The 25,440-nt window shown below is 47.4% G+C and overlaps 2 protein-coding genes across 2 annotated transcripts in view; one reads left to right on the forward strand and one right to left on the reverse strand.

Moving 5' to 3' along the window:
- Positions 1-91: 91 nt before the first annotated feature.
- CUNH3orf62 (chromosome unknown C3orf62 homolog) lies at positions 92-4,366 on the forward strand. Its single transcript, XM_045862388.3, has 3 exons — positions 92-1,221; positions 2,346-2,437; positions 3,813-4,366. Exons 1-3 carry the CDS (start codon positions 773-775, stop codon positions 4,076-4,078), a joined length of 807 nt encoding a protein of 268 aa, XP_045718344.1. The 5' UTR covers positions 92-772; the 3' UTR covers positions 4,079-4,366.
- A 4,856-nt stretch (positions 4,367-9,222) lies between these two features.
- The window catches only part of IHO1 (interactor of HORMAD1 1), a 65,071-nt gene continuing 48,853 nt past the window's right edge, over positions 9,223-25,440 (reverse strand). Inside the window, exons 6-9 of the mRNA XM_045862395.2 lie at positions 22,077-22,125; positions 21,591-21,678; positions 14,224-14,327; positions 9,223-13,881 (exon numbers count right to left, since the gene is read on the reverse strand). Coding sequence (XP_045718351.1) covers positions 12,733-13,881; positions 14,224-14,327; positions 21,591-21,678; positions 22,077-22,125 — 1,390 coding nt within the window. The 3' untranslated portion in view covers positions 9,223-12,732. The remainder of the gene's footprint in view (positions 13,882-14,223; positions 14,328-21,590; positions 21,679-22,076; positions 22,126-25,440) is intronic.

Raw genomic sequence — 25,440 nt, forward strand, 5'->3', positions numbered from 1 at the left:
TGAGACGGTTGGAGACGGTGTGGCGCTTTTACTAGATGTCACTTAAAAGAAGTCGGTACACAAAACTTTCTGGGTACAGTGGCCCGTCCAGTTTCTCTCCGTTGGCTTGAGAATGGGGACCTCTCCCTTCTTGCCGACTTTGGTAAGAAGTGAGGTTCTCCACCCCACCTGTCGTTCCCCCCGCCCCGCCCCGCCCCGCCGGCTTCTGGGCGGCCCCCCCCCGCCCCCCCCCCCCCCCCCCCCCCCGGTCCTCAGCATCCGGCCGCCTCCCTCGCTGCGGGGGTGCGGGGGGCTCGCTTCCGCTCCGGCCGAGTGGGTTTTGAGAATGAGGTGGTGGGTCCGGGCAATCTTGCCTGACCTTTAACCTTGGCGGGGGGGGCAGGGAGCGCCATTCTCGGGCGCGCGATCGGCCGGGGCGCGCGCGGCGACCGTTGGCCGGGGTGGCGGAGTGGCCGCGCTGCCGGGTGAGGACGCGGCTTTGGACCTTCTGCCCGAGGGCCGGCGAGGGCCGAGGGCGCTGCGGAGACGGCTGGGCCGGGCGGCAGGGGCGGGCGGGCCGGAGCCGGGGGAGGCGGGGCCGGGCGTCCCTGGGGCTCCCGTCCGATCGCTGGTTCCTCCCGGAGATCGCGGGCCACCCCCGCCACCTGGGGAGGGGGCGCCCGGCGGGTGGGTCCTTCTGGCCCGTGGCGTGGATCAGGCTCCAGGAGATGCGTCTTTCGGGGGTGGTTTGCAACTTCGTAACGATACTCTAGCGTTGCTCTGTGCATTTCCAATGTGTTACGTAATAAAGACGTGGTCGCTTTTAGGGGAAATGTCTGAAAAACTGAGAAGATGCAGAAAGGAGCTGACTGCGGCCATTGACCGGGCCTTTGAAGGCGTCAGTCATTCCCAGGAGTGCTCGGGCCGGCGGAGGCTGGAGCTGGACGCCGCGCCGCTCCCCTTCCCCGTCCCTGTGCACCGGCTGCTCGGCAGGAGGCACCCGCGGGCAGCCTCCTCCTCCGCGGCCCCTTTCATTCCAGTCCCGTGTGCCCCGGAGAACGAGAGCCCTGCCCTTGCCCCAAACCATGCTCCGGGGAATGCAAAGCCACATGCCTCATGCCCGAAAAGAAAACCTCTGACCAGTAAGGAAAACCTACTGATGCATTCCTCCGTTTTGGCACCCGAAAGACCGTTTTGGAGAGCCGCGGGAGATGGGGAGAACTGGAGAAAAGACAGCCTAAGGTGATTCCAACTTGACAGTGTAAAAAGTTACAATTAGGGGGCTCTCATTTCTGAAAATGTTGAAGTTCCTAAATTGAGTCTGGCGCCGCTTCTGCCTCCCCTCTAGGACTGTCAGCCCATTCCTAGAAACCACTTTGCCCTTCCCACAGGGGTAGTGAACGTTAGAGAACCTGACTTCTAAGTCACTTTACTTTTTATACTGCAGAAATAAAAATCTTCGTTCCAACATCCATACTAGGGAGAGGCCAGATGGGCCCTACTTCCTGCTTACATCCCTGCTTCTGCTCCCTTCACCCCCCCACCCCACCTCCCCCACCCCACCTCCTGAAGTCTTAGACCATCCCTGCGTCAAGATCTCCCCTAGACTTCCCCCCCCAATAGCTTTAAAGTTTATTTATTTACATAATCTCTATACCCAAGGTGGGGCTCAGACTCACCACCCTGAGATCCAGAGTCACATGCTTTTCTGACTGAGCCCGCCAGGGGCCCCTCTCCGTGGTAGGTTTAAACTGCCTGGTTCTAGGCACCTTGATTTGGAGCAAGGATGACCATATGGGATGGAACTTCAAGGTCTTGCCATCTTGGCTGCCCTGGAGGCAGAGAAGGAAGAAGCCATTTAGTTGGTTCAATTCTTTTTTTTTTTTTTTTTTTAAGATTTTATTTATTTATCTGACAGAGAGAGAGATAGGAGAGAGGGAACACAAGTAGGGGGAGTGGGAGAGGGAGAAGCAGGCTTCCCGCTGAGCGGGGAGCCCGATGCGGGGCTCGATCCCAGGACCTTGGGATCATGACCTGAGCCGAAGGCAGCCGCTTAACCAACTGAGCCACCCAGGCACCCCTAGTTGGTTCAATTCTAACAAATGTTAATACGGGCATTTGTAGGCTTGAATGCGCTGTCGGGGATGCTCATGAGGGTGATGCTATTAGTCAACTTCACTGACTTAGCAGTTTCCAGTTGCCCTCTCTAATCACAGCATGGGAGCCAATTTAAAGTTATCAGTATGTTTTTGTTTTTAAGATTAACACTGAGTTCCCTGCAATATTTTCGTGAAAGAGGCTCTAATCCTCCACTTTTTCTTCTTCTTCTTCTTCTTCTTCTTTTTGTTTCCACCTGGGGGTTGCAGGAAAGATATGGAGAAAGATTTGAAGATTGACTCAAACATGCCACTCAGCAATTCTAGCCAAGAGATCACAAAGGATCTGCTTGATATGATCGGTGAGTACAAAGGGCAGGTCTATCCTCTCCTTGGGAGGATAGGTCCTTCACACAGGCGCCTGAGTCAGCAGGTGTTTGTTTGTTTGTTTGTTTGTTTTTTAAAAAAAAAAACACTCTCAGTTCTCATCCATCTACATAGTAAATTTGTTTTACCCATGGCAGGCTCTATGCATAGAGCATTCATGGATCTGATAGCCTGATGGAGTCACACATGAATCCGGTCATAAATGTCTGGTTACAGTGAATCCCTGGACACGAGGGACAGTGGTTCTCCAGGACTTGGTGGTTGAGCTCAGGTCTGGAGGCAGGACATAGGCAAAGATGGGGTGGGTGGGGGGCGGTCCAGCTTGGGTAGATAATACAACATTAGAAGAAAAATTAGAATCCCAAAGCTTCCCTGTAACGTGAGCACCCAGAGAAAGCCAATGTTAACATTGCTGGACATCCCGGGGCGCGTGGGTGGCTCAGTCGTTAAGCGTCTGCCTTCGGCTCAGGTCATGATCCCAGGGTCCTGGGATGGAGCCCCGCATCGGGCTCCCTACTCCGCGGGAAGCCTGCTTCTCCCTCTCCCACTCCCCCTGCTTGTGTTCCCTCTCTCACTGTGTCTCTCTCTGTCAAATAAATAAACAAAATCTTTAACAACAACAAAACCCCCAAAAAACCCCCAAAACATTGCTGGACATCCTGCCAGAGGTTTTTCCCCCCACATCTGTACATTCTGTGTGTGAACTATATATGCCCTCTTTATTTGTATGCTCTTTTTTCAAACGACTCACACTGCATAGTGGACAAACAGCCCCAGGTTAAGGGATGCATAGCCTTGGGGGCTGCCTGAAACTGTTGGTTCTGGAAGGGCCTCCAGGTTCTGGGGGGATGAAAGGGAGGCCTGGTGGGAGGAGTCGCTCCCCTGAGGCCACAGAGCAAGACACCTGCCACGCTACGGTGTGAGTGGATGGAGTCTCCTCCGGTGGCCGCGAGAGGGGAGCCGAAGTCCTCTGCCTCCGCTTACCATCCTCCACAGTCCTTGCCAGCCCCGGGCAGCATTTGATTCCCCTTACAGACTCCCCTTTTTTTCACACGATGTCATGTCACGCTTGCAGGTCAGGGAGTTCCCTGAGATCCAGGACAAGCCAAAACATCTCTGTATCCTCCCACTTGCACCTTCCTTGGGGACTGGCGGGTCGTTGGGCTCAATAAAGGCAGGGCCGGAGGGGTGGGCACCAAGGCCACCTTAGAATTGGGCGCTCAGTCTGGCAGCCTCCCTGCCCTGAAGTCCCTGGAGAGTGGCCACCCGTTTGTGGGTTTTAACCGGTGCCTGAAATGTCTCCCGAAATCGTTCACTGGAATTGTAATGCTGAATGTTCTCCTTTTTAAGACCATACGAGCATCCGAACTATTGAAGAGTTGGCTGGGAAACTAGAATTTGAAAACGAGCTGAACCGCGTGTGTGGTCGCTGCGGAGATTCGCCCTTCAGGGAGGAAGCCTGGGCCTTGCTCATGGACGAGAGCCCTCAGAAGGCCCCGCATGGCGACTCCGGCAGCCTCAGGCAGACTTTCGATGATCACAGTATCGTCGAGACTGTGCTGGACTTGGAAGAGGACTACAATTTGATGACCTCTTTTAAATACCAGATCGAGTAAGGGCCGTCGGCCGGAGCTTTGGTTCTTCCCAGAAGGAGGCTGCGGTTGAGGCTGTGGTCAGTGCCGCCGGGGGCCACTGCCCCGGGGCTGGCAGGATCGGAGTGACCACACCCTCTTGAACTTCTACTTGTGTCCCTTTTTAAGCTGAAAGCCCAATTTTTTTTTATTCTATTGCTTTGAATTGTTTCTTACTGTTGATCCTTTTCACTTTTCTTGACGTCTCAAATGTGTTTTTTGACTGATGTTTAATACACTAAGTACCCAAGGTGGGTGCCGGTCGTAGGCCTCTGCTGTGTCTCCTGGTGCTCTTTTCCATGCGCCCCTGAAGAAGTACTAGGACCACAACCAGGGTGGGCTTCACGCACCCCCTGGGGCCAGCCCAGCCCGCACAAATGGTGGCCCCGAGCCCTCCTACCCTTGCACACCTTGCGCACAGGGCTGTCCTCTGCATGGGCTCCATACCCTCCTCGTGTCCAGACCAACCTCCCCTCAGCACCCCCAACCCTGACCCTGTTCAGCGTGAAGACCTCTGCAGGGGCCTAATGGTTGTGTTGGAGGGGCTGATCCCCTCCTGACCGGACATTCCCATGAGGCCTCCCCACCACACCCCCCACATCAGACACCTGGGCCCCCAGTCGAGGGCAGTGGGAGGAAAAGGTAAGCACAGGTCCTGCCCATCCCCTTCCTGCCTGAGCCCTCGTGCATCCCACTCCAGGCCTGGAAACCCTGGAAGCCACAGGTAGTGGGGCAAGATGGGTGGGAGTAAAGAAGGAGCTAGCCCTAAAAGCCTGGCAGCAAAAGCCTGGCAGGGCTGGCTCCAGCCACACCCCTGGAAAGAAAGGACAAGGACACCATCAGAAATTATTTGGACAAATGTCTCAAAACCATGATGTTCTTTCAGGAAACATCATAAGCTATCGGGAAGGTCTGATGCCTCCCAGAAACAGAGGCTCAGAGAAGTGCCTGCCTTCTGGGCTCAGATGGGCAGCATGGGGGTGAGGAGGCTGGCACAGGGGCTATTGGTAAGACCCAAAGAACTGGGAAGGAAGGCCCAGTGGCCAACGGGCCACCTTGCCAGGCCATCTTTTAGGTTACGGACCTGAGCACAGGGCAGGCTGCAAAGCTGGTGACCCGGGTCTGGTGACTCCTGCAGGCTCTCAGGTGGAGACTGCCCACCTACTCCTTAGCGGGGTGGCCACCTTGTGGGATGGGCCTCCCCTGCAGGGACAGCCACCACCACTGCCCTGCCTGGGGCAGACGGGGACAAGATTACCTGGAGACTCCTCCCCGGCCACTCGACCTTCAGTCCCTGCAGGGGCACCCTCAGTAAGCACTCACAGCCTGTGGAGTTGGGGAGTTCCTTCTCCCTTAGGAAGGACAGGAGCAAATGAGAAGAAAGGCTCACAGCATCCTGGGCCTCCCAGCTCGGGTGAAGAATGGCTGTGTGCGTGGAGAGATGTCCTGATATCCAAGCCAGGGCTCACAACAGTGCACTCCAAATAAGAAGTGTTGATGTGGAGAGTCTCCCATAGAGAAGGTGGCGCTTAATCCAACCCCTATGCCTTCACCGCCCCTTGAGGCCGGGCTAGACTTAGTGACTCACTTCCAAGGAACAAAGCAGGGAAAGAGAAACACAGTAGATTTCTTTTTTTTTTTCCTAAAGATTTTATTTGTCAGAAAGAGAGAGAGTGAGCTTGCACAAGCAGGGGAGCGGCAGGCTGAGGGAGAGACGCGGGGCTCGATCCCAGGACCCGAGCTGAAGGCAGACGCTTAACCAACTGCGCCACCCGGGTGCCCCCAAACAGTAAATTTCTATGGAGAAGCCTGATAGCACCTAAGCAAGTGATGAAGGGGAACAGCACCAGTGATGTGTGGATGCCAGCCTCCCCCCGACCCCCCCCACCCCCCCCACCATAGGGAGCAAGGAGAAGGGGGCTCTACCTCTGTCAGGTCCTTACCCAAACCCCATGTCCCCGGTCTAATCACAAGCTGAATGTCAGATAAACCCAGCCTGGGGGATGTCCTGCAGGATGCCTGGCCAGCACTCCAGATCGTCAAGGTCATGAAGAACAAGGAAAGACTCAAAACCCGTCACAGACTAGTGAAGACTAAGGAGACACATTGATTCAATCTCCGTGTGGTATTCTGGATTGCATCCTGGAACAGGAAGAAGACAATGGAAAAACTGGTGAAGTCTAAATAAAGGCTAGAGTTCATGTATTTTTCTTAGCTTTGACAAATATGCCTCTGTTATGTAAGATTAGGGGAAGCTGGGTGAAGGGTAGATACAAACTGTCATTGTAACCTTCCTGTAAATCTAAAGTTATTCCAAAATTTAAAATGTATTTATTTTTTAAAAGTGCACTTGATCTCCAGTTTGTACAGATGTGTGTGTGAGCACAGCACGCACAGAGATTGTTACGGAGGGACAAGGGGGTTTGTCTTTTTTTCCCCTTGTCCATATTTTCTGATCTGTCTGCAGTGGGCATGTATGGCTTCTTAAAGTTCCCATCTCCACCAACTAGCCATGGGTATCCTCCACCAGCTGACTGCCCAGAGCTGACCCTCACAGTCCCCAGAAACTGGGGCAGATGCTAGACCCACAATGGGAGGACTCACAGGACCTTGACCTTGAGGATGTCGGGTCCCAGTGACTGGAAGCTCTAGGTCTCCTGGAGCTGCTTCTCAGCATTCCATTCATGCTCCCCCAGGGTCCTTGCACGGGGAGCGGGTACTGGGAATGGGGGCCTAGCCCTAACCCTGGAAGACTGAAAAGAAAGGATTATTTCTGCCTGTAGAGGAGACTATGGTCCTTGAGAACAGGGGTCAGCATGCAGGAGGGACCTGGCTCTCCCTGGAGGGACAGACAGACATATTGCTGTTTTAGCTAAGCCTTTATGTAAAAATTCAGATCTACCAGAGGGGTAATTCATCCTGGGATCCTTGAATGAGGAGCTTTTCTTCACTGTAGAAACACAGCTGTTTAGTTAAAGCCGATGAGCCCTGAGCCTCTGGCTCTCCAGTCCCAGACTAACAGGGGTAGCCATATGGTCATTTCCCTGGTGACCTGGACGCCTGTCTCTGCATCCCTGGCTCCCTGAGGTGCCCCAAGGAGACCTTCCTGCCTCTGTCATCTGCTTTACTGGGCAGATGTGTGCTCATCTACACACAGCAGGGGTGTTCGGGGAGTGGGTCTCCAGGGACTTAACCAGAAGGGGAACAGGAGTCTAGAACATTTATTTTAATACAACTTCCTCAGGTTTTCAGGGGGCTGGCACCAAAGGCTTCTCGGGGAGACAATGAGAGTCATATTTGAGAAACTAAAACTGTTTTACGTCATTTGGTTCTCTCCCCCGCAGCTCATCTTGGCAAACTAAACAATCACTGAATTGTTTCCGTGGAAACACCAAACTGTGATTTGGATTAGCAGACTCAAAATAGAAACAAGGCAACCTCAAGAATAAATAGGAGCTTTGGAACCTGCTAGTCACAAACTGCAAATTCAAGCCACAGCACAAGGCATGTGAGAAGCGGGGCCCATCCAGCCCTGTAAGAGGTCTCCAGGTCCCCTGGCCGCATCCCACCAGTGTCCCTGCCCAGGCCACTGGAACCCAGCTCTATATGCAGACTGGTAAGACTTTGTAAGGTGGGGGCTGGTCCATAGAAGCTCCTAGGACCTGCTGAGGAAGAAGGGATAGGAAAAAGGAGAGAGATGAGCCAATGGTTGAGCGAAGGTCAGCAAGGAGCAGAGAGCCACAGTGAGGCCTGAGAGCCAAGCAACAACTCTTTCAAAAGGACAATCCAGGGGTGGCCGTGGGCTGGAAATGTTGGCCCTCGCTTCAGCCTCGTCCAGATTGCCACGTTCTCCACATTCCTGGGCACGGCTGTCTGGCCACATGGACCTAGAGTCTGAAGTCTTGCCACGTGAGCTCCAGGGGCACTTCCAGTTAGTACGCCTCTGCTTCTGTGGGGCTCCAGCCAGCGCAACCAGGCCCTGGGGCCTGCCTTCTCAGCTTGGGCTCTCCGGGCTCCCCTCCCCCAGCCTTCTGCTCCCCCTCACTGGGGCGCTGGGGGCGCCACCTCCTGGCCCACCTACCCTGGCTCCTTGGACCCTCCACTTCTAATCTCAGGGCAAACCGCAAAGGGATCAGGAGACCAGGCAGAAGGGAACAGACAACCCCGGGGCAGGCGTCCCTCACCTGTGCACCCAGGAATGTGCTGAGAGGGCAGCAACACCAGCCTCCCACCGGAGGAGCTGTGAGCTGTTAGTGATCAAAGAAATTGAGGAAGAGGATTTGCAAAAGAGGCCTAATTCAGGCCAAGCTCCCTCTCCCCGAACGGCCAGGCTGGGGGCTCCCCGGGTCCGAGCGTGCCCGTCCGCTGACTGAAGCACCGAACGTTTAATACAGCAGTGACCATGGAGGAGGCACGCACACGAGGGAGGCCACTGCACCTGATTGTGGGTAATTACTGAAAAGGCTTTGAGCCCCAGACTATCTGAGGCTCTGGCAATGTGCTTTCTCCCTGGAGTATGTGGGAGAATGTTAATATTTTATGTTCCAGCTAAATATTTATAGAGTAGACAAAGTTTTACTTAGGAAATCTATTTGACAATGAATCCCAGCCTTAGTGGGGAAGGACTCTCTGTGCTTGGCCAGCTGGAAGATGACTGCTTTGATGAAGAGTTTTGGCCTAAGGCCTGGCATGAAAAAATTTTCAAAACTGCTCAACCCTTGTAGGGAGCAACTGTCTTTTTTTCTGGAGGCAGAAAGGCTATTTTCTGGGCCTTTTGGGTGGAAAGGGGTTGCTGGCATCTGGCCTGGGAAAGAAGAGGGCATATTGCAGGAGACAGGCCCCTCATCAGGAGCCCTCTGGAACTTCTGAGACAAAATGCCAAAAAGGGAAGTTGCAAAGGGATGCTGGAGAGACCTGACTTTGGGACAGGGCTGCAAGGAGCTGTTCAAATGGAAAGCAAGAAATCCCTGCTCTCAGTATTTGTCAAGTGTCTTCTCGTGTCAGACACTCTCCTGGGTGCTGAGGATACAGCAGGGATGAGGCAGATGCTGCCCTTGCTTCTGAGGTTTATATCCCACCCAGCAAGGCAGGTAAAACATATGTATGTGCATCAATACACCGTTTCAGATGGAGCTATGGGAGAGAATTAAAACAGGGTAAGGGAATGGGCAAGGAGTAGGGCAAGCTTCTGCAGAAGAGGTCACTAAAAGGCCTCTCTGTAGGTGACATTTAAATTGATACTTGAATGTCAAGACAATTAGGTGATGTGGTTTCCATCCTCAGATGTAGCTGGGGTCATTATCAGAGGGAGGCACCCCTAGGTGGCTCTCCGGGCCCTAGGTCCCTAGACCTCCCACGACATCCGCCCCTGTGTAGCCACATCTCTATCAGCATCCAAAGAACCAGAAACGTTGTGTGCTCTGGGGATGTGCCTGGGCTTTGTCACGCTCACCAGATCTGGCAGGAACACAGGAGTTTAAAAAAAAAAAGAAGTCTTAGGAATAAAATAAGAAACAGAATATCCTTTCCTGATGATTACCAGAGACAGGCGGTGTAATTTTAATTAACCCAGGCTTGTTAGGAGATAAATTTACTGCTCATTCTGCAAAAACACCCAGCTCATGGAACACTGAGTCACTTTGATCTTTGACTTCATAACAAAAAGAAATCCTTCTGAAGAAATACAGGATTTTTTTTTTTTAAAGATTTTATTTATTTGACAGAGAGAGACACAGCGAGAGAGGGAACACAAGCAGGGGGAGTGGGAGAGGGAGAAGCAGGCCTCCTGCAGAGCAGGGAGCCCGATGCGGGGCTGGATCCCAGGACCCCGGGACCATGACCTGAGCCGAAGGCAGACGCTTAACGACTGAGCCACCCAGGCACCCCAGAAATACAGGATTTCATAACTCACAACAGAATCAAAGAACAGAGGGTCCTGCTTTGGCAATCCAAAATTGGACAGACCCTTCAATGAGAAGGCCACAGTCATAAATATTGATGGAGTTCTCTCAACAGGGTCTCAACTTCGATTTACAACGATTAAACTTTTTTCTTTTTAATTTTTTAAAGATTTTTGTTGATTTGTTTGAGAGAGAGAGAAAGCACGAGCAGGGGGAGGGGCAGAGGGAGAGGGAGAAGCAGGCTCCCTGCTGAGCAGAAGGCAGCTGCCCAACTGGAGCCAGCCAGGCGCCCCAAAATGACTAAACTTTTCAACTTAGAGTAATAAAAGATTTCCCGATACAAACCCCTATGGCCTACAAGCCTTATGCTAACCGCCCAACAGCCACCTGTAGTCAGTTTGAGAAGGGCTGGAAGAAACCCGTGGTGTGGCTGGGCCCCTTCCTCGCAGGCCTCCCTTGCACAGGCAGAGCGACCCAGCAGGGAAGGCAGTAGAGGTTGGCAGAGGCCAGGGTGAACAGACATCCAGTGAGGCTCACAGGCAGAGAGAAGGTCGGGGCAGCCTGAGGCAGAGTCCAAGTCTGTACGCCCTTGGCCTCGGAAAGGGCAGCTGCCATTGCCTGGGGCTCCCAGCTACAGGCCACAGGACGCCCTTGGTCTGGAAACGGGAGTAAGAGCAGCTTAGGCTGGTGCCTGGTATCCCTGCCAAAGGTGTCAAAGGCAAATTAAACTCAGACTTTTGTGGGACACACACCCTTGAAAATAAAGAATGTAAAAATAAGAAAAAAATCAAGAACACTGTTTTCTTTTTTTTTTTCTTTTTCTTTTTTTCAAGATTTTATTTATTTATTTGAGACAGAGAGAATGAGATACAGAGAGCATGAGAGGGAGGAGGGTCAGAGGGAGAAGCAGGCTCCCTGCCGAGCAGGGAGCCCGATGCGGGACTCGATCCCGGGACTCGAGGATCATGACCTGAGCCGAAGGCAGTCGCTCAACCAACTGAGCCACCCAGGCGCCCAAGAACACTGTTTTCTATAAATGGCCCACTCAGAGGCCCTAGTGTCATTTACTACAGCCTTGAAAATGAGCAAAGACATGAATGGAACTAGAGGGTATTATGCTAAACTCAGTAAGTCAGTCAGAGAAAGACATACCATTTCACTCACATGTGGGATTTCAGAAACAAAACAGATGAACATAGGGGAAGTGAAGGAAAAATAAGATAAAATCAGAGAGGGAGATAAACCATAAGAGACTCTTAACTCTAGGGAACAAACAGGGTTGCTGGAGGGGACGGGGTGGGGGGATGGGGTAACTGGGTGATGGACATTAAGGAGCGCACGTGATATAATGCGCACAGGGTCTCATATGCAACCGATGAATAACTGAATCCAACCCCGCAACTAATGACACACTCTATGTTAACTAACTTGAATTTAAATAAAGAATATAAAAAAAAAAAAGAGAGAAGAAAATGGGCAGATTCTGGAAGCCAATCCATCCAGTGAGGATTTTTACTTTCAAACGATAAAGGAAGAGAAACCAGTCTGAGTAGGCTGTTTTTTATTCAAAATCATCTTGGGAGAAGCCTGCAGGATAAAAAGATGGTATGTATCTTATCCATTTGATTTTCTTAAGTTGATGGGAGATCACTTCAATAAACTTAATGAAAAAATATGCTTTTAAGTGTTTTGGTTTTTGTGGGGTTTCGAGAGAGAGAAAGAGAGCTTGAGTAGGGGGAGGCGCAGAGGGAGAGAGGGAGAGAGAGAGCTTAAGCAGGTTCCACGCTCAGTGCAGAGCCACATGTGGGGCTCAATCTCATAACCCTGAGATCATGACCTGAATGGAAATCGAGTCGGACGCTTAACCAACGGAGCCACCCACACGCCCCCTCCCCAAAACATATGCTTTTAAATGTTTTGTATGTTTTATTTTTTGTTACAAAATAAATATATATGTATAACAAAAATTCAAAACTTCTGCAAGATATAAATAGAAAGCCAAAGTTTCATATAAGCCCCATGCCCTCCGGAAATATTACTGGACCCTTAGATGCTCTCACCAGCTTGAAGAGTGGTTGAAAACAGAATGGGGACAAAGAGCCAGGAAGAAAATTGGGATTGGTTGGCTCGTGTACAGCGGCACTCTGGGCATTCATTGGGTGCATGTCACCTCTCTTTGATTGGCAGCTTAACATTCTCGGTTTCTCACACAAGAAGACTTGACTTAGTGTATTCTGTAATAATACCTCCACTGATCGAAAAATGCAAGTGCTCTGACAGTAAAACTGGATAAAAATAATAATAAAAAAACTACTGAGGCCTGGAAAGTTATTGTTTATGTGTAGGAAGTATTGTGAAGACCAAAAATGTGGTGTTGGGGAGTCATGGTGCCGCACCAATGGTTCTGAGAGAGCCCTTCCGCCACACAATATCCCTCCTTTCACCAGAAACAGCACCCTCCCCGCATGCCCTACACCCAGGCTGCTGCCCCGGCTCCTCACCACGGTCTTCACACGCTTCGCTCCGATACATAAAGATGTGTGTAGCTCTGAGGCCTGTCATGGGCGGCACCTGGTACCCAGAATGCCAGACCCATCCCGCCCTGACCCCCAGCAGGGCCTCTGAGCCCGGGCGCTCCCCTCGGCTTCGGGGGCTTTCTGCTGTTAGTCCCGGGGCGCTGTCATCTGTCTTTCCAGCTGAGACCAATAAACTATCAGCTGCAGACGTTTTGTGGGCTGGTCAGAAGCCATCATCACTGCTATCAAAACCCAGGTCATAGAGCACATTCTTGCTTGGCTCCCTGCACAGAGGGGGTTCTGAACTTCCCAGGCTGAGGTCGCTGAACCAGCTCATCTGGTGGTCCCCCTGGGAACTGGTGGAAAGCAGCCTGTCGTCTTGGGAAGAAGGCCCACCGAGTTGTAAGATGTTCCCTTGTGCTGCCCTCATCACCTTACTGCGCCTGACTATGCCTCCCAGAACAGGGCTGACTGGCTTTGTGGGGCTGCTGGGGCCCCTCAGATGCAGGGGCTGAGCAAGGGGCTTCTGCTGCTCCAGGGGGGGCCTTTGTGGGCCAGAAACTGGAGGCTGAGGATATTTAGAAATGAAAGCACAGGCTTTGCTAGGGACTTGTTCTTGCTTCCTGGCTAGAAGCCTGCCTCTGTGGGACTTCCGGGGCTGCTGCTTCTTGCCTGTCCCCCCCCTTCCCACGGTTCTGCCTTTCTGTGCAGCCGCCCCCCTTTGTTCACAAGGGTCACACGGAGACACACCTTCGGTTTGACATTTTTGGCAGGTGTTCTTAATGCTGGTTGCAAAGTTGTTCAAGTCCAGGGGTAGAAGCCTTGAGGCTCCTTGGGAAACCCAGTCCCTACCACCAGGAACTTCGGGGCCTGGGAAGCCGGAGCCATGGTTCTCTGAGCTGGTTTTAGGGAGGGTCCAGTTCTCGCAGTTGGTCTGTACTGCCCTGTCCTTGACTTGCCTGTTTCTTTTGCTGGTTCCAGCTGCCATCAGCGCAGCCTCTTCTTGGAGAGCATCACTTTTTGCTCCCTCACCACAGACACCAAACTCTCCAGGCTGCAGGGAACCCATACTCAGATTCTGTACAGCAGGGGGGGCCTGAGCCTGCCACAGAACTGGTTCCTCAGAAGCATATGTGTCCTGCCTGGTGAAATGGAGGCTCTGGGCCAGAGGTGGTGAGGTCTGGGAAGTGCTGTCTTTCACGTGCGTGGGGCCCCGAGGGGCTGAAATCAATCTCTTCAGCTCTGCCAGGACACTGGCCACATTCAGCTGGCCTAGCTGCTCACACAGCCGCTGGAAGTCCTTACTCTGCTGGGCAACTAAAACTTCAAGTTGCTTCAGGTCAGATTTCATTTCTATAAATTCTGCTTGTCTCTAGGGAAAGATAGTGAGAAAAGAGTTATGGACACTGCAATCAGAAGGCACAATGAAATGTGCAAACCAACCAAAGGATGTGCTAGCAGAACCAAAGCTTCTCCCTTGCTGGGTGCTTTACAGAGGAAGCATGGCAACATTCTGGAGCAGGGCCCCTTGGGTCCACATCATGCCAGAGGACCTTGGAGGAGGAAGTTGGTCCCACCCTGGTCCATTGCCAAGGGACCTATCTGGCTTCTGTTCTGGGCTGAAAAAAAAATTGCAGCTTTAAAGGTGTCTCTCTGGGTCTTAGTGACAAAGCTAAAAACATACTTGAGGAAAGAGGTTGGTATCCACACTTACAGCTTCAAATCTCTTCTGTATCTCAAAGATGACCTGCTCCATGTTGCCTTTGTCATGCACTGTTTCCAACACCAGATCACTCTGGGCCCGCACAGTCTCTTGTACTAAATACAGAAAGTTGACAATCACTTCACGAAGACTATGGCAATGCCCCACCCCGCGCAGACAATAAAGGGATGAGCTAGAATCAGGCATGGACCACCTGAGCCTGCTCTGCTGGTGCCCAGGACTCTCCAACCAGATCAGCCTTCGTGAGGAGAGGAAGCCCGAGAAGGGTGGTTCTTCCACCATTCCTTCTTCCCTCCCACCCCGAGAACATTCTGGCCCAGGCAGCCTCAATCTCAGCACCTCCTGGGGACTCTGAAACCTGCTGCCCAGATGATGGCACCAACCTCCTCCTTGGCCTACCTTTTTGGTTCTGTCCTCAGAATGAACTCTCCAGAATGTAGATATGATCATGCCTCCCCTGAAACCTGCACTGAAACTTTCAATAGCACCCCACTGGCCACTGGGTGAAGTCCAAATCTTTATTTATTTATTAAAGATTTTATTTATTCATTTGAGAGAGAAAGAGACAGAGCACAAGCAGGGGGAGAGGCAGAGGGAGAAACAGACTCCCCACCAAGCCAGGAGCCCGACACGGGGCTCAGTCCCAGGACCCGGAGATCGTGACTTGAGCCGAAGGCAGACACCCAACCATCTGAGCCACCCAGGCGCCCCAAAGTCCAAATTTTTAAATTGGCCATGAAGACCCAGGCTCACTTCTGCTTACCCTCTCTGTCCACCTCCACATCTCTGAGGTCTGTTTCCTATGCAATCTCTCTCTCACCATTGGCCTTGTGCATGCTGTTCCCTTGGCTTGGAGTACTTATGCTTCAGTCCCTTATCAACTCTACCCATTCCCCTCAATCACCACCTCAGTGCAACTAATTCCTTTTTTTTTTTTTTAAGATTTTATTTATTTGAGAGAGAGTGACAGAGAACCCGAGAAGGGGGAGGGGCAGAGGGACAAGCAGACTCCGCACTGAGCGGGGAGCCTGACACGGGGCTTGATCCTGGGACTCCGGGATCATGACCTGAGTCGAAGGTACGTGCTTAGCCGACTGAGCCACCCAGGTGCCCCTCAGTGCCACTAATTCCTATTCTTCCCTCTGCTCTCAGCAGTCACCTCCTTGGAAAATAGCATATCCTGGCTGGCTTGGGGGCTCCTTTTCTCTGCTGTTGGCACCATTTGTGTGCTCTACCATCACTTATCACCTATCACCCATCACTTATTTATCCCCTATTTACACTTGGGCTGCAATGAACTTGGTGACCTGAGTGCTAACCACTCAGGACTGATATTGATTCCTCTCTTTGGCATAGGGAGATTTTACACACACACACTTAACTAACACATTGTGTTGCAATCAATTATTGCCACCCTCTTGCTAAATGGCAGGTCATGTGAAGACACTCTTACATTTATTCAACAAATATTTGATGAGTATCTACTATATTCTATAAACTATTGTAAGTTGTATTGTAAGTTTATATTCATAAACTATTGTACATCTTAAATACATAACAAGTATAATTTACAAATAATCAGGAATAATACACCAGATATTCCTTTTATCTTCTCATAACTATCTAAAGGGTATTTCAAGATTCTTGACAATTTTTTTTTTCATTTTACATGGGTAAAAAACAATTTGGCAACAAGAGAGTGTTTAACTCTTCACAATAAATGGAAAATCAGAGTGACATCTGGTGATTAAAAAGACAGGATAACAAACTCAAATTTATAGGACACCTGGGTGGCTCAGTTGGTTAAGCGTCTGCCTTCGGCTCAGGTCATGGTCCCAGGGTCCTGGGATCGAGTCCCCCATCCGGCTCCTTGCTCAGCGGGGAGCCTGCTTCTCCCTCTGCCTGCCACGCCCCCTGCTTGTGCTCTCCCTCTCTATCTCTGACAAATAAATAAAATCTTTGGAAAAAAACAACACAAAAAACCCCTCAAATTTAGTCTTATTTGAAAGCTTGCCTCAATCTGACAGGTGCTTTGGTTAGTGTCCCCGTCTCACCCCCACTCCTTGTTCTAACTATTCTCTTTTTCCTCTCTTATCACCCCAAGGGCAGGAATTTAACACATGCTATCTAATAAAGCTTAAGTGATTTACTTCAGAGTTTCTCTTTAAAATAAAACATAATTCCTTTCCTAAAAGGAATCTTACATTTCAGATTTCTTATATTAACATAAATTCCAGATATATTGACAATTTTAGTATAATTAAGTAAATTGTAAAGTACAAGAAGGAAACATGGGAGAGACGTAGGGGAAGGCCTTTCTAAGCAAGACAAAACCCAGAAGCCATTAAAAAAAAAAAAAAAAAAAGACGAGTGAGTTGTATATACTTGTTAAGTTTATTCCTGAGTAGTTTATCTTCTGTGTTAGATTTATAAATGGCATCTTTTTTTCCCCATTACATTTTTTGTTAATTTCTGCTACCCAACTGAATTACCTTATGGTTTGTGGCACTTTACCAGTTGGTTCTCAGACTATCAAGGGAAAACATGAGGCTCAAAAAATGTCTATTAGAGATAGGAGGGGGTACCCAGATAACATAAAGAATCAAGAAGCAAAATGGCATCAAATATCTCAATAACCAAACTAACACTAGAAGACAATGGAGCTATGCCTTAGAAATCCTGAGGACAAAGCATTTCCCCCTAGGATTCTAGACCCATGTAGAGATAGAAGACATTTTCAAACATGCAGTGTATAAAAAGTTTCCCTCCCACATACTCTTTCTCAGAAGGCTACTGGAAGATGTGTATCACCAAACACAAGTATAAACCAAAGTCCAGTAAACAAAGGGATCCAAGACTGGGGATGAAAAAAAGAGGATCCTCAGAATGATGGTGAAGAGAAGTCCTAAGATTGGGACCTCAGGAGTCATCTGCCCGGTTTGGAGCTGGAAGACTGAGCTCCAGGCAGGACATCTCTAATGAGAAAATGAAACAGAAAGAATTCCTGATGTGTTTGAATGTATTATTTGGAGATTTACAGTTTTATCTGAAAATTATTATCAGATACTGTCCTAGGAACACAGAACAATCTTGAACAAAACTGTCTACTACATACATGAATTTCTGCAGTTTTGAAAAGGAAAAAATAAAAATAAAAAAGTAAATAAACATGTACATAAATAAATGAAAGCTGTAGGGGCGCTTGGGTGGCTCAGTCGTTGGGCATCTGCCTTCGGCTCAGGTCATGATCCCAGGGTCCTGGGATCGAGCCCCGCATCGGGCTCCCTGCTCCGCGGGAAGCCTGCTTCTCCCTCTCCCACTCCCCCTGCTTGTGTTCCTCTCTCGCTGTGTCTCTCTCTGTCAAATAAATAAATAAAATCTTTAAAAAAATAAATGAAAGCTGTAATAAATGCTATGATAGGGATTATAATAAAAATAACAGAGTGGGGGACACCTATTTCAGATAAGGTCATCGGAGATGGGTACATTTAAGGTGGAACTGGAAGGATTAAAGGAACTAGCCCTGCAAAGATGAGGGGAAGGTTATTCAGATAGAGAAAACAGCAAGTGCAAAGTAAAAGAGCCTGTTATGACTAGAAATAGACAAGCCAGTGTAGTCTTGCAAAATAGCAGTAAGAAACGATAAATTTTATGTTATGTGTATTTTACCACAGTAAAAAAAGAATTTTTTAGAAAGCAAATTTTCTATTACTCAATACAAAGTTAAATTCCATATGTCAACCACTTAGAAAAAGGCTGTTTACTTATGTTTAAGTACTGGATTCCTATTCCTAAACTCAATTAGTCAAATATTTTTCCAGACATCCTTGTAGATATTTGTAGTAGAAAGCAAATGTAATTATCCTATCCTAGATGAATTCCTAAATAGCAATGTTTCTTAGCAACAGTGAACATTACCAACCACAAAAGCAGAGAATGGGGAAGGCAAGCAAAGCGTTCAATTCCAGATTCAGTACTCAGAAAGCATCTATCTGTGGTCCCACATATTCTTTCCTTGTCCCCTGGGAAACGTATGTTTGGGATCTTCTCTTTCACAGGAGCTTTTGTATCAAGCTCATTACTTCCAAAGTCTATCTATCCCTTTCTTTTCCTTTTAAAAAGTTTTTTTTTTTAAGATTTTTTTAAATTTATTTATCTGAGAGAGAGAATGGGAGACAGAGAGCATGAGGGGGGAGGATCAGAGGGAGAAGCAGACTCCCTGCTGAGCAAGGAGCCTGATGCAGGACTCGATCCCGGGACTCCAGGATCATGACCTGAGCCGAAGGCAGTCGCCCAACCAACTGAGCCACCCAGGCGCCCCCCTTTTAAAAAGTTTTTAAGAAAATAACTCAAACCTATAACAGTATAAAAAGGTATGCAATGCAAAATTGATCGATTCTCTCCGATGCAGACCTTGGTTCCACTTCCTGGAATTTAACATTATGAGTGGTTTCTGGAACTTTGCATTGATACATTGATACATGTGCATATCCATGTATAGATTACAGAGCTTGTGTGTGTATATATGTGTATGGCTGTTCTCTAGAAGAGGACTCCTTTCATTTCTGCTTTGGCCATAAACATGAGGTATTTTTAGCTTTTTTGTAAAAATTCCATTTAAAATCCATTTCCATATTCTGGACAGTATCTCTGTTTTCTTTGAAGATGAATTTTTTATTCATTTCTATTTTAGCTATTTGACGAGGGCTCTACTGACATGAGATCAGATTCTGACACTTTTCCACTGATTGCCAGTGGTTTTCCTTTTACATATTGTGTAGTTTTGCTCTCCCTGCCATGCTGATGACAGCCTGCGGAAAGGTCTGGGAGCCTCCATGTGTAAGAAGAGATTGCTCAGTCTCCCATTTTCTTTGGGATACCCTTCCCAATTTTCACTAACTGGTCACACTCCTCCACAAGATGTGTCCTGGAGTAAATTATGTGCACACAAGCAGCACCTTGCTGTTATTACTTAACGATGAAGAGCTATTTCCATTTCAACATGATTCATAAAGATAGACCTCATTCTTCTTAATGATTATATGTGCCTTGCTTAGAAAGGCATTTCTCCACTCCAAAATTATAAAAATGCTGCCCATTTTTTCTTATAGTTATTTTTATGATTTAATCATTACACTTACTATATTGATTCATATGGAATTTATTTTTATGTATAGAGTTATCTATTTTCCAAAGAAGACATTTTCTGATTTTCTTTCTTTTTTAATTTTTTTAGGTAAGCTCCACACCCAGCATAGAGCCCAACGTGGGGCTTGAACTCACAACCCTGAGATGAGGAGTTGGATGCTTAACCGACTGAGCCACCCAGGTGCCCCCATTTTCTGATTTTCAATAGCATCCCCTCCTTTTTATTTTCCTAATGATCATATTTTTCAATAGAACTGATACCTATTAGGTGGTACTGCTCTTTACTAATTAATTAGCCCACCTAAACCTAAACTAAAGTAGGATGTAGATGGCCTTGGTAATTCATTCTATTACTCTGGTCTCCGCAGTCTTCAGCTGAAGCACAAGAGGAGTTAGATTAGATGGCTTTGAGTGATCCCCCTGGTTGAACAGGCAGACTGTGACTGGGGAAAGATTTCATGACCTCATTCTGTGAAGGCGCCCATTACATAATAACACAAGAGAGCACGTTCACACAATATCTTTCCCTTTCCCTTATGAGCTACAGTGAGTGCATACTGAAAGCTGCAGAATATACTGACTGGCAAATTCAGTGCTTCAGGCCAGCTAGACTGGGCCACACCATATGATGATAGAGGATTTGTCTGGTTCCTTTTTCAATGACTAACTTCCTGATCCTGATTGCTACCTGCCAAGAAAAGGAATGACTCTGAACAAGATACTTGTGCCATTTTCAAGAATGATCTGGCTTTCTAGGGGTGCCTGGGTAGCTCAGTTGGTTAAGCATCCGACTCTTTTGATTTCAGCTCAGGTTATGATCTCAGGGTCTTAGGATCAAGGCCTGCTTAATCCCAACTCAGGCTCCATGCTGAGTGTGGAGTCTGCTGGAGATTCTCTCTCTCCCTCTCTCTCTGTCCCTCCCCCTGCTCAAGCTCTCTAAATACATACATACATACATACATACATACATACATACATAAAACCTTAAAAAAAAAAAAAAAGAATGATCTGGCTTTGTAATTAACATGATGCCACAGTGTCTTTTACTGTTTGCCCTATCAAAGTGGCTCCTTCTCCTGAGTCTTATCCTCTAAAAAGGAACCATCAGGGTGAAGGATCAGGATCCCTATGCCTACTATAAACCAGACCCAGTTCTAGTCCCTGCTCTGCCTTGATCTTGTATTGGGAGCTTGGACACTTCCATTCCCTAGTCTGGGCTAAGAATGTCATATAATCCTCCTTTTTGTACTTTACCTAGTTTCAAATGTAGAAAGCAAAAAGAGTGCTTTCCTTGGTCACTTACAAATGAGTTATTCCATCATATACAAAGAAAGCACTCCTGATTTGCTTCTGCTCTTTGTCTTGCTACTTCTTGTGAGGGCAACAGTCCCAGGCTTCCAGAACTGATTTCCAAACAGATGCACAGTTGCCCTGTGTGTGGGATACCCAGGTTGGAAGCCAGCAGACAGTACAGTGCTTTTTTGCAGACAGATGGAGATTAATTTCTAAGCCACACAAAGGCATTAATTTTTGTAAATCATGAGCAATCCATTCCAAGGCATTTAAATAAGTTGACTTCAATTTGTTTAAAATAAAAAAATAAACACACAGACAAATGCAAACAAGTGCAGATGCAGTCATCATCTTGCTATTTCGTTGAGAAGCTGTTGGTTCTACAGAGGTGTCTGCCTAAGAAGAGCAGTGTTATGGCTCTCTTCTGTTTAGTAAGAGCCAGGACCCTGGTTTTATCTAAACATAAATCACTAATTGGTAGAGCAGGAGACTTTACAGATCACTAACTATAACTGAAATGGAGAAAGATGCTGTGATTCACTACAAAACAGCTCTCGTTGAAACCATGGCAGCAAGAAGATGATTAGGTGACTGGAGTATTTCTAACTCCTAAGGGAGCAGTCTTTATTTCTAAGTCCTAAGGGAACAATGTCTTTATAGATAGCACAGCCAGCAACTCATTAGGGACTCAGGGATGCTGTTGATTCACTTCAGGCAGTCAGATGAGAAATCTGGCAGAGTTACATATCCTGAGGCGGCGGGATTACTGGGTGGAGGAGTAGTGCTTCACAGAGGGCATCTAGGAACCAGGTACACTATGGAACCTCACCCCTGACAGAAACGTGGCTAGGGTCAGAAAGTTCAGTTCACTGCTCACTAGTGCCCTCTGCTGATAACCTCAAATACAAGATACTCACATGTCTTGGCCACAGTCTCCAAACAATCCAAAATAGATTGGCTTCTTGAGCTGAGATGTTCCTCAGACTTTTCCACAGATGTCTGCAACTAAGCAACCCCAAATTAAGAATGAATTCACAGACTATTGCCTTATTTTCCTAACTTGGAGTATTGTCATTTAGTGATAAAAAAGGTAGTTAAGGGGCGCCTGGGTGGCTCAGTCGTTAAGCGTCTGCCTTCGGCTCAGGTCATGATCCCAGGGTCCTGGGATCCAGCCCCACATCAGGCTCCCTGCTCTGCGGGAGGTCTGCTTCTCCCTCTCCCACTCCCCCTGCTTGTGCTCCCTCTCTTGCTGTGTCTCTCTCTGTCAAATAAATAAATAAAATCTTTTAAAAAAAAAAAAGGTAGTTAAAATACTGTTATCCTATATGAATTAAGGTCAATGCAATTAGTAAACTTCTTAAAATGTAAAATGTTTTAATTCCTTGACATGCAGCTATACTTACCCTGTGAATGCTTTCTCTGATATGGGAAATGAAGTTGTATAGAGTCTCACTAGAATAAGCGAGAAAAAATAAAATAAATCTTTGTGAAATATTGAAAAAGTCTGTAACAGAATTGATTCCATGAACATGGCAGGCCTTCACCTGGTATAGCATCAAAACAGTACTTGATTAGAGTTGGAGACTCAACCCTGAAAAATTTGTGTCCAGCTACAAAAAAAAAAAAAAAAGAGAACATAGACTTTTTGTGACCATTGCCAAGGCAAACCACTCTTCTTCTTTTTAAAATTTACTCTACATGTATCTTAAATAAGGTAAATATTAGCAACTCAAGTGGTTACTACAATAAAATAGATCAGCTTTCATTTTCATAGCAACAGTGTCTTCAGAAGATAGTGACTTCCTTCTGGTAGTCCAAAATTCCTGGAAACATCTTAGTCTAATGACTATTTCTTTGACTGTAAGAATGGGTAGAGATGATTCTGGGAGTAATATTAATTTCTTTTTTTAAAAGATTTTATTTATTTATTTTGAGAGAGAGAGAGAATAGGGGAAGGGACAGAGGGAGAGGGAGACAGAGAATCTCCAGCAGACTCCCCAGTGAGCATGGAACCCTACTCCAGCTTCATCTCATGACCCTGAGATTGTGACCTGAGAAGAATTAAAGAGTCAGAGGCTTAACCAACTGAGCCACCCAGGTGCCCCTCTTTTTTTCTTCCCAAAGATTTTATTTATTTATTTATTTGTTTGTTTATTTATTTATTTAAGAGAGAGAGAGTGAGTGGGGGTGGGGGAGAAGCAGAGGGAGAGGGAGAAAGAATCTGAATCAGACTCTGTGCTAAGTGCAGAGCCCACCCTGGGGCTCGATCTAACGACTGGGAGATCAAGACCTGAGCCAAAACCAAGAGTCAGATGCTTAACCAACTGAGCAACCCAGGCGCCCCAGCAATATTAATTTTTTTAAAAAGATTTTATTTATTTATTTGACAGAGAGAGAGACAGCGAGAGAGGGAACACAAGCAGGGGGAGTGGGAGAGGGAGAAGCAGGCTTCCCGCTGAGCAGGGAGCCTGATGCGGGGCTCGATCCCAGGACCCTGGGATCATGACCTGAGCCGAAGGCAGACTCTTAACGACTGAGCCACCCAGGCGCCCCAGCAATTTTAATTTTTAATGAAAAAGAAACTATAACAATTATTCCTCAAATATCCCACTTTTGAAAAGATTCAGACATGGATTGTCATTAAAATTTTTTTACAGGTTTTGTTTCTTCAATCTACACAATATAAATGCAAATATCAGTTTTTGAACCCTAATAGGACTACTCTTCATACCAAGTCTTTTGGATGCTCCACCAGACTGACTTTAAAAGAAGAATTTTGGGGCGGCTGGGTGGCTCAGTGGGTTAAGTGGCCAATTCTTGGTTTTGGCTCAGGTCGTGATCTTGGGGTCGTCAGATGGAGCCCCCTGTCGGGCTCCCTGCTCAGCGGGGAGTCTACTTGAGAGTCTCTCTCTGCCTCTGCCTCTACCCCTCCCCCTGCTCATGTGCTCTCTCTCTTTCTAAATGAATAAATAAAATCTTTTTAAAAAATAATAAAAGAATTTTATAGAACCATTAGGGGTCTACAAACCTTACACTTTTTATGATATTGGGACATTACCTGAAAAATTTTAGTGTCCACTTACAAAAAACGAGAACATAGACTTTCTGTGACCATTGTCAGGCAAACCAGGCAAACAATAAAAATATTAAAAATTAGGGCGCCTGGGTGGCTCAGTTGGTTAAGCGACTGCCTTCGGCTCAGGTCATGATCCTGGAGTCCCTGGATCGAGTCCCGCATCGGGCTCCCTGCTCGGCAGGGAGTCTGCTTCTCCCTCTGACCCTCCCCCCTCTCATGTGCTCTCTCTCTCTCATTCTCTCTCAAATAAATAAATAAAATCTTTAAAAAAAAAATTTAAACAGTTAATGAGTTAGGGGCACCTGGGTGGCTCAGTTGGTTGGGCATCTGACTCTTGATTTCAGCTCAGGCTATGATCTCAGGGTCATGGGATTGACTCTGTGCCGGGGCTCCGGGCTCATCAGGGAGTCTGCTTCTCTCCTTCTCTGCCCCTCCCCCTTGCTCACATGTGCACATGTGCTCTCTCTCTCTCTCTCAAATAAATCTTAAAAAAAGTTAATGAATTAAGGATATTAAGAACAGAATGCTATTGAATTATAAAAGCAGAGAATAAGAAAGGGATATAGAAATTTAAAATAGCAGAAACAAGTAGAATAGTTAGAAGATACAGTTAAGGAAATAGGACAGAAAATAGAACAAAAGACAAAGAGATGGAAAATAGATCAATAGAAAAAAAAAAAGAGGATAAATGCAGGAGAGCCAACATACACCCAAAACTAGAGATTCAGAAGAAAGAAGAATAAAAATAGGAGATTTTCAAAGATAACAAAAGAAAAATTCTGAGAACCAAAAATCACAAGTTTATAGGTCAAAAGGAACTACTCAGTGCCTAAAGATTATGACATGCCACATGAAAGCACATTACTGTAAAATTTCAAAAGTCTATGGATAATGAGAAGGCCTTAAAAACTTCCAGAAAGAAAAATGCAAGTGATTACACAGGATCAGGAATCAGAATGGCAACAGACCTCTTAAAAGCAACATACAAAGTGATATGGCAATGACAGCAATGCTTTAGAAATTTTGGGGACAAATAATTTCCAATCTAGAATTCTATATCCAGCCTAATTTGCAATCAAGTATGAGGGGAAAATAAAGAATTTCAGATAGGCAAGGTCTTAAAAAGTTATTTAGGTTCCATGCACCTGTTGTCTGGAAGTTTCTGGAATATATGCTCCACCAAATCCAAGGGGTAAACTAAGAATGAAAAGGACATAGGATAAAAGTAACAGGAGGTAGGAATGCAGGAGAGGAGGTAGGAATCCCTAGGATGACGGTGAAGGGAGGACTCAGGATGACAGCTGCGCTGCAGAGCAAGAGTACCAAGTTCAGATCAGAATTAGGAAGATGACTCTGAGAAGAAAATGACACTGAAGAATTTCTGATGTGTTTGGGTATAAAACAAGGAGCTTCTGGGGCACCTGGGTGGCTCAATCAGTTAAGCATCTGCCTTCAGCTCAGATCATGATCCCAGGTCCTGGGATCAAGCCCCACATTGTGTTCCCCCTGCTCATGCTCTCTCTCTCTCTCTCACGAGCACACGTGCAAGCACACACACACACACACTCTCTCTCTCTCTCTCTCTCTGTCAAATAAAATCTTTAAGAAAAAATAAAACAAGGAGCTTTTTTTTAGCTCTGTTGCAGAATTTGGGGATGGACTGTGATTCCTACATAGAAAACTCAGCAAAA

Source organism: Mirounga angustirostris, unplaced genomic scaffold (genome assembly GCF_029215605.1).
Source record: "Mirounga angustirostris isolate CCGP_5_RB_7025 unplaced genomic scaffold, mMirAng1.0.hap1 SCAF_1, whole genome shotgun sequence".
Lineage (NCBI taxonomy): Eukaryota > Metazoa > Chordata > Mammalia > Carnivora > Phocidae > Mirounga > Mirounga angustirostris.

Bases quoted from the DNA above. Each gene is read 5' to 3' on its own strand.
- CUNH3orf62 (XM_045862388.3), top strand. From the start codon at position 773: ATGTGTTACGTAATAAAGACGTGGTCGCTTTTAGGGGAAATGTCTGAA. The intron at 1,222-2,345 runs GTGATTCCAACT...TGGGGGTTGCAG, and splicing joins TGGAGAAAAGACAGCCTAAG to GAAAGATATGGAGAAAGATT. The intron at 2,438-3,812 runs GTGAGTACAAAG...CTCCTTTTTAAG, and splicing joins GGATCTGCTTGATATGATCG to ACCATACGAGCATCCGAACT.